This window comes from Podarcis pityusensis (genome assembly GCF_964106645.2).
Source record: "Podarcis pityusensis genome assembly, chromosome: 8".
Classification (NCBI taxonomy): domain Eukaryota; kingdom Metazoa; phylum Chordata; class Lepidosauria; order Squamata; family Lacertidae; genus Podarcis; species Podarcis pityusensis.
The window spans coordinates 5,419,829-5,427,864 of NC_138033.1; the positions used below are offsets into that span (position 1 = coordinate 5,419,829).

Here is an 8,036-nt window from a genome sequence, read left to right on the forward strand (position 1 = left end):
GAGTTTGACCAAACTGCGGGAGGCAGTGGAAGACAGGAGTGCCTGTCATCCTCTGGTCCAGGGGGTCACGAAGAGGCGGACACGACTAAACAACAACAATCCAAATAGTGTTGCCTTAATTGAGTGGCAGTCAGGAGCAAGAGTACAATGAGGAGGGACGGAGCATTTAACCCTTTCTTAGCAGTGCAAATCATGCCCACTCCTAGAATCCCACTGGGGAAAGGAGGACCGTCCACTTGGCTGCAGGGGCTCCAAAGTCAGGGAGCAGAGTTGCTATTCCACTTCCACCTTAAAGAAGATTGGTAGTAATTGGGTGCTGCTAAATTGTCCCCAGGGGGACGCGGGTGGCGCTGTGGGTTAAACCACAGAGCCTAGGACTTGCCGATCAGAAGGTCGGTGGTTCAAAACCCTGCGACGGGGTGAGCTCCCGTTGCTCGGTCCCAGCTCCTGCCGACCTAGCAGTTCGAAAGCACATCAAAGTGCAAGTAGATAAATAGGTACCGCTCCGGCGGGAAGGTAAACGGCGTTTCTGTGCGCTGCTCTGGTTTGCCAGAAGCGGCTTAGTCCTGCTGGCCACATGACCCGGAACCTGTACGCCAGCTCCCTCGGCCAATAAAGCGAGATGAGCGCCGCAACCCCAGAGTTGGCCACAACTGGACCTAATGGTCAGGGGTCCCTTTACCTTTACTAAATTGTTCCTATCTGGGAGCACCTAATGTCCGAATCCATTCCTCTGCCCTTGTTCCTGAGGTCCAGCTCCGAGGGCTTTCCGGCGGTTCCCTCACTGCGCGAAGCCAAGTTACAGGGAACCAGGCAGAGGGCCTTCTCAGTGGTGGCACCCGCCCTGTGGAACGCCCTCCCATCAGATGTCAAGGAGATAAACAACCAACAGACTTTTAGAAGACATCTGAAAGCAGCCCTGTTGTTAATGTTTGATATTTTATTGTGTTTTTAATATTCTGTTGGGAGCTGCCCAGAGTAGCTGGGGAAACCCAGCCAGATGGGTGGGTTATAAATTATTATTATTATTATTATTATTATTATTAACTGCAGTAATTATGTGTCCATCCTCACACCACTTTCTTTTCCAGGGTATCCACTGAAAACTGATGGCTTTTCCATGGAGCAGTGTGAAAAAATCACCCAGCATTTCAGTGTATCCTTCTCTAGGGAAGTAGATGGGGCCAGGTATCAAGGGAAAGGAGTCCGGATCCAACCCCTAGCACAAGAAAATAGTGGTCCATTGAATGAAAGAGGACCCCAAATTCTCATTCTCTCTTCCATGTAGGGATGGCATGAGCATCCCACGTGGGGAGGATGTGTGTGTCTCCGATGGGTCAGGCTACATTCCAGCTGTGCAAAAGCCGGAGGTCTCTATGCTCTGCCTAAAACATGCACTAGCTGCATCCAAAGCAACATGGTTTCTTGGGCATGGTGAGGGGGGCATGGGGCAGGGAGAATCTCGAGGGCTGGAGGTCCCCCACCCCTGCAATATCCCACTTGCTTTTCCTTAACTCTGTAACAGGGCAGCAAGACAGGCAAGCTGACGCTGAGCGAGGTTAAGCAGTTCTGGACTAAGATAACAGAATGGGAGGTGAGGGTAGGGACCAGATCAGTTGGATAAAAGTCCACCTCCGAAGAGGTTCCGCTATACCTGGGCCAGCTCTGTCAGGGTTGACGGGTTCTGGCGTCAATACAGGCAGAAGATGTTGATCTGCTGAGCGGACAATCAGGAATCGATCTTCGTATTTTTATCAGCCCTGGCCAATCTAAACTGCACCTGGGAAGAGGGATCAATCGTTAAACCACTCTGGGATTTGCAGCTCTGTGAGGGGAAGAAGGGGGATCTCCCAACCGTTCCCAGCGCCTTTTTAAACTACAGTTCCCGGGATACTTTGGGAGGAGCTACGGCTGTTTATGGGATGTGGGTGGCACTGTGGGTTAAACCACAGAGCCACAGAGCCTTGCTGATCAGAAGGTCAGCGGTTCGAATCCCCACGACGGAGTGAGCTCCCGTTGCTCGGTCCCTGCTCCTGCCAACCTAGCAGTTCGAAAGGACGTCAAAGTGCAAGTAGATAAATAGGTACCGCTCCGGCGGGAAGGTAAACGGCGTTTCCATGCGCTGCTCTGGTTCGCCAGAAGCGGCTTAGTCATGCTGGCCACATGACCCAGAACCTGTACGCCGGCTCCCTCGGCCAATAAAGCAAGATGAGCACCGCAACCCCAGAGTCGGCCACGACTGGACCTAACGGTCAGGGGTCCCTTTACCTTTATGGCTGTTTATAGTGATGTGGTACTGCTTTCAATGTATAGTACAGAGGGGGCCTGACTCTCGAGCTCAGTATTTGATAGCAAGATGCTATCCAGCACCGAGTGCCTTCTGGCGGTTCCCTCACTGCGAGAAGCAAAGCTACAGGGAACCAGGCAGAGGGTCTTCTCGGTGGTGGCGCCCGCCCGGTGGAACAGCCTCCCATCAGATGTCAAAGAGATAAACAACAACCTGACATTTAAAGACATCTGAAGGCAGCCCTGTTTAGGGAGACTTTTAATGTGTGACATTTTAATGTATTTTTAATCTTTGTTGGAAGCTGCCCAGAGTGGCTGGGGAAACCCAGCCACATGGGTGGGGTACAAATAATAATAATAACTTCTCCCGATTCCACTCCACAGAGTATATTCATCGGTTATGACATGGACAGGTCTGGCACCATGAACACCCATGAAATGCAGCTAGCACTGGACACTGCAGGTGAATAGGAGTAGGAAATAATGCACGGGAATATTGTTCTTTATTATGGAGCTGAATCTGTGAAAATCCTCTTTGTGGAATTCACAGGGATCCTTTAAAAGTCATTTGGTGTTAGAAAAGGATCTCCACTTCAAGGCAATTCCAAATCTCTCCTCACCCTCACCCACCCCCCTCCTAAATGCAGAGGTAGTCGTGAGTACTAAGAAACCGGCTTCTTGGATCCAGTCACCCACACTTCTAAATCCCTAACTAGAATGGAACTTCGTGGTTCAAAAGTGCGAAATTCAGACGGGCTGCAAGGAATGGACAGAGTGAGATTCTGTTTATGATCCTCCTGTGAAGTATAATCTGGATGGGAGTAACCTTACAAAAAGGGACGCGGGTGGCGCTGTGAATTAAACCACAGAGCCTAGGACTTGCTGATCAGAAGGTCGGCGGTTCTAATCCCCGTGACGGGGTGAGCTCCCGTTGCTCGGTCCCTGCTCCTGCAGTTCGAAAGCACGTCAAAGTGCAAGTAGATAAATAGGTACCGCTCCGGCGGGAAGGTAAACAGCATTTCCGTGCGCTGCTCTGGTTCGCCAGAAGCGGCTTAGTCATGATGGCCACATGACCCGGAAGCTGTACGCCGGCTCCCTTGGCCAGTAAAGCGAGATGAGCGCCGCAACCCCAGAGTCGGTCACGACTGGACCTAACGCTCAGGGGTCCCTTTACCTTTAACCTTACAAAACGAGGGTTACATGCAGTTTGAGATTCCGTGCCCTTACAGAATGGTGGCATTTGCTTGCAGATTCGATTTCCAGAGAACCTTTGCTGTCACTCACAAAAAAAGGGTTTCTTGTCCTCATGGCTGCTGCAGAAACGGATGAGTTGCTTGTGGGCAATTCCTGCAGGATTTCAAGAGGCATGGGGTAGCTGAGTAAGATTTGGAGGGGGTAGCCCAGAGGTGGGCTCTCCAGATGTTGCTGGACTGCAACTCCCACCATCCCTGCTAGATGGAGCTGATGGGAGTTGTTATTGGAGGCCAACAATATCTGGAGACTTCCTATTGGAAGTGTAATAAATGACACAAAGCCAAATGCTAATTTGCTTACTTTCCATATTCCTCCCCCCCCCCCATTTGTGGAATTTTGCTCAGGGTTCCACTTAAACACAAAGACAAGAGAGGCTCTCGCGGGAAGATATGGCAACTCCTGGCTTCAGATGGACTTTGACAACTTTGTGTCTCTCATGGTGCACCTGGAAAGCGTTTTCCGTAAGACACAACTTCCTCATTTTATTATTGTTATTGTTCAGTCATGCTTGCATCATTCCCTTCCTCCAAGAAGCTAAGGGGGATAAGTGCTTTGCTGAAACTGAAATTAATGCAGAGAAGTTTCTGGTTCAGCAACTATTCAAAATGTGTTTTTGCCGTATAATTGTCTGTTCAGAGTGGGACACATTCATCTGAGTAAAAAGGCAGTTTAAAAATGTAACAACAACAACAACAACAACTGAAGTGAGCTGTAGTCCGTAAAAGCTTATGCCATACTGAAAGTGCTAGTCTTTAAGGGGACACAATACTTTTTAATGTTTTTTTTATTATAATAAACTAGCATGGATACCCCTCTGGAAAATATTTAATATGCATTTTGTGATACACTGCTGATATTTAAATACAAACTTTTAAGCAGTGTTGATTAATGCAGAAATGGCAAACAACGCACTTGTGTATGAACGCACGTGAAACTGAGACGGCTTGGAAACTGAGAAATACATCCACACAACTCTAATCTTGGCATGACTATGTTTTTGTTTCTTTTCACCAGGGCAATGCAAAAGCTGGGATGCTGATGACAAGGGACAGATTTGCATGACAGAGCAAAAGGTGAGGAAAAGGCAGTTGTCTCCAGACTGTCTCATGTTCACCCTCCAAACTTGCTTTCCCCCCCCAGCATAGATTATTAAACTCCACTACGCTTTTTGGGGTGGGGGATGGGAGGGCGGTTGTGTGCATGCTTTTTTCTGCACTGGGAAGGCGTTGAATTTGAGATCATCAGCATCAATTCCTCTAGTAGCAAACTCAAGTGTCGATGGAAATGCAGCCACAACAGGGCGAGGGAGGCACCAGCATGTTCAGAAGGGAGAAGGCGCCCTCAACAACAACGACAACAACTTATTATTTATACCCTGCCCATCTGACTGGGTTTTCCCAGCCACTCTGGGCGGCTTCCAATAAAATATTAAAATACAGTAGTCCATCAAACATTAAAAGCTTCCCTAAACAGGGCTGCCTTCAAATGTCTTCAAAAAGTCTGGTAGTTGTTGTCCTCTTTGACATCTGCTGGGAGGGCGTTCCACAGGGGGGTGCCACTACCGAGAAGGCCCTCTGTCTGGTTCCCTGTAACTTGGCTTCCCTCGCAGTGAGGGAACCGCCAGAAGGCCCTTGGTGCTGGACCTCAGCGTCCAGGCAGAAGGATGGGGGTGGAGACGCTCCTTCAGGTATACTGGGCCTTTGAGGCCGTTTAGGGCTTTAAAGGTCAGCACCAACAATCTGAATTGTGCTCAGAAATTTACTGGGTGCCAATGTAGGTCTTTCAAGACCAGTGTTATGTGGTCTCGGCGGCCTCTCCCAGTCACTAGTCTAGTTGCTGCATTCTGGATTAGTTGTAGTTTCCGGGTCACCTTCAAAGGTAGCCCCACATAGAGAGCATTGCAGTAGTCCAAGTGGGAGATAACCAGCGCATGCTCCACTCTGGTGAGACAGTCCGTGGGCAGATAGGGTCTCAGCCTGCGTACCAGATGGAGCTGGTAAACAGCTGCCCTGGACACAGAATTCACCTGCACCTCCATGGACAGTTACAAGTCCAAAATGACTCCTAGGCTGCGCACCTGTTCCTTCAGGGGCACAGTTACCCCATTCAGGACCAGTGAGTCCTCCACACCTGCCCATTTCCTGCCCCCCAAAACAGTACTTCTGTCTTGTCAGGATTCAACCTCAATCTGTTAGCCACCATCCATCCTCCAACTGCCTCCAGACACTCACACAGGACCTTCACCACCTTCACTGGTTCCAGTTTAAAAGAGAGGTAGAGTTGGGTACCATCCGCATATTGATGAACACCCAGCCCAAACCCCCTGATGATCTCTCCCAGCAGATGCATGTAGATGTTGAAAAGCATGGGGGAGAGGACAGAACCCTGAGGCACCCCACAAGTGAGGGCCCAGGGGTCTGAACACTCATCTGCCAACACCACCTTCTGAACATGGCCCAGGAGGAAGGAGCGGAACCAGCGTATAACAGCGCCCCCAGCTCGCAGCCCCTCTAGAGTTGCAGAAGAAGAAAACAAAGTCTAATTGAGCTAATGTGGTGTAAACATGGCTGAAAAAAGAGGGTAGAAAGGGATGTTAAGACTGCTCAAGCTACTAAAGGTTGCAGTATTTTGAAGTGGAGGATTATGGTTAGGGCTAGCATCTCCTGTCACTAAACCCTCCAGTCCAGTATGTTAGGAGTTTTTAAGGCATGATTTGGCTCACCAGTGGCTCTCCAGATGTTGTTGAGCTCTAACTCCCATCATAGCCACTGGTCAGGAGTGATGAGATTTTGTCAGGGACTGTGCTGAGGAGGGCTGCTCTGAGGAGGAATGGTGGGATTCTGAATCTTCCCAGGAGCAGGAGGACAGTATAGATTTGGAACAGTGGTTTCCAGAGGGACGTAGTTCAGAAGGCAGAAGCTGGGAATAACTGGGTGGTGAACAGCTAGGAGAAGAAGAACTGGGGAAGAGAGAGTTAACAGACTTAATATCACTGGAAAGCATCCATCCGATCAGCTGAAGGTCAAGGAGAGCAGATAAGGTGTCAGAACAGAAAGCACAGTGGTTGCGAGATCAGGTTGCAAGACATGGAAATGACATGGGTGACTAGGGGGGACGTGGGTGGAGCCCTTAATTGGGAGCACCTCCATTCCAAGGAATGGATTCTTTGTTCTCTCGCTGTGATCATTAAAAACTATAAATGGTAAGAGACTCCTTTCGCTTTGTTCTGCTTATATATACTGCCAAAGGAGGGGAAGGGAGCTGAGTCCATGGAGCCTGACGGATTTGTAGTCCAAAAGCATCTGTGGGGCTACAGGTTCCCTATCCCTGCCATAGAGTATCATGGCCAATGACAGCTCAAAATGAATACAGGCTGTGTAGGAATAAATGTTTTCCTCTCTCTTATCTATGAAGATAATCTCTCCCAAGCAGGTCAAGTAACAACAAGAGCCCAGAGCAACGTGGGGTGAGACAGTAGTGTTCACATGAGCTTTTGATGCAGCTCACAATGCTACCCAGTTTTTAAATCAGCCCTGTGGCTTGTCCAAGCCCTCTGTCCTCCTTATAACACCTGCAACTGTCTACTATATTGTAGCCCAAACCAAGTGGAGAATTAAAGCTCACCTGATTTCATTTCTGCCTTTCAGTGGATGAATCTTGTCATGTCCACCTGATTCAGTCATCTCCCACTCTCCATCCATGGATGATCACGATCCATTATGCCCAGAGGCATCCAAAGATAACCTCGACATTCACTGAACGTTTCAAGTTCCGCAATCAGAATAAATCAAGCACTGCAGTGAAATACTTAGCCATTTTAATATTATAATGGATGTAATTAAAATGCAACTTTCGGTCTCCACCTTGTTTATAGCTGAAAAGAATACCATTTTAACTTGCATATAAGTATCAAATGAGCATGAGACGGTTAATCTCTGGGTTGTGGGTTTGAGCCCCATGTTGTGCTAAAGATTCCTGCATTGCAGGGGGTTGGAGTAGATGACCTTCATGGTCCCTTCCAACTGTACAATTCTATGAAATGTACATTCTTATAACAACTGCTACACACAATAAGGTACAAAATTAATTTATATTATCATATTTTGGTTTTGATTTGTGATGAAGTTCAGAGATTTACCTGTTTTATTGTAACATGTTTACTGATGCTCATTGCTGGAATAACTTTATATAAGCTGCTTTTTCTGATCTGCCTCGAAAGCTGTATACAACTAAGGTTAAAATTTAAAGTACGGTAGTTTAAATTTTAGTTTAAAGTTTCAAAAGTTTAAAGTTAAGTTAAGTAGAAATTAGGAACATTTTCTGCTCACTATATATATATATATCCACGTCAGTCAAAGGAAGTCCAAAAATATGCAGGAAACTCCACAAAGAGTTCGCAACATTTGCTTGGCAAGGGTTAGAGTAATGTCAGGTTGTCTTTGCTGATACAATTAAGCTACTGTCAGGTTGAAACACTGACTCCAAAAGTCAACACC

At 47.8% G+C, this 8,036-nt stretch overlaps 1 protein-coding gene across 1 annotated transcript in view; it reads left to right on the forward strand.

Moving 5' to 3' along the window:
* CAPN12 (calpain 12) overlaps nt 1–7,765 on the forward strand; it is a 31,425-nt gene extending 23,660 nt beyond the window's left edge. The window contains exons 16-21 of the mRNA XM_081018783.1: nt 1,092–1,156; nt 1,526–1,594; nt 2,671–2,749; nt 3,885–4,001; nt 4,555–4,613; nt 7,188–7,765. Coding sequence (XP_080874909.1) covers nt 1,092–1,156; nt 1,526–1,594; nt 2,671–2,749; nt 3,885–4,001; nt 4,555–4,613; nt 7,188–7,214 — 416 coding nt within the window. The 3' untranslated portion in view covers nt 7,215–7,765. The remainder of the gene's footprint in view (nt 1–1,091; nt 1,157–1,525; nt 1,595–2,670; nt 2,750–3,884; nt 4,002–4,554; nt 4,614–7,187) is intronic.
* Nucleotides 7,766–8,036: the final 271 nt, after the last annotated feature.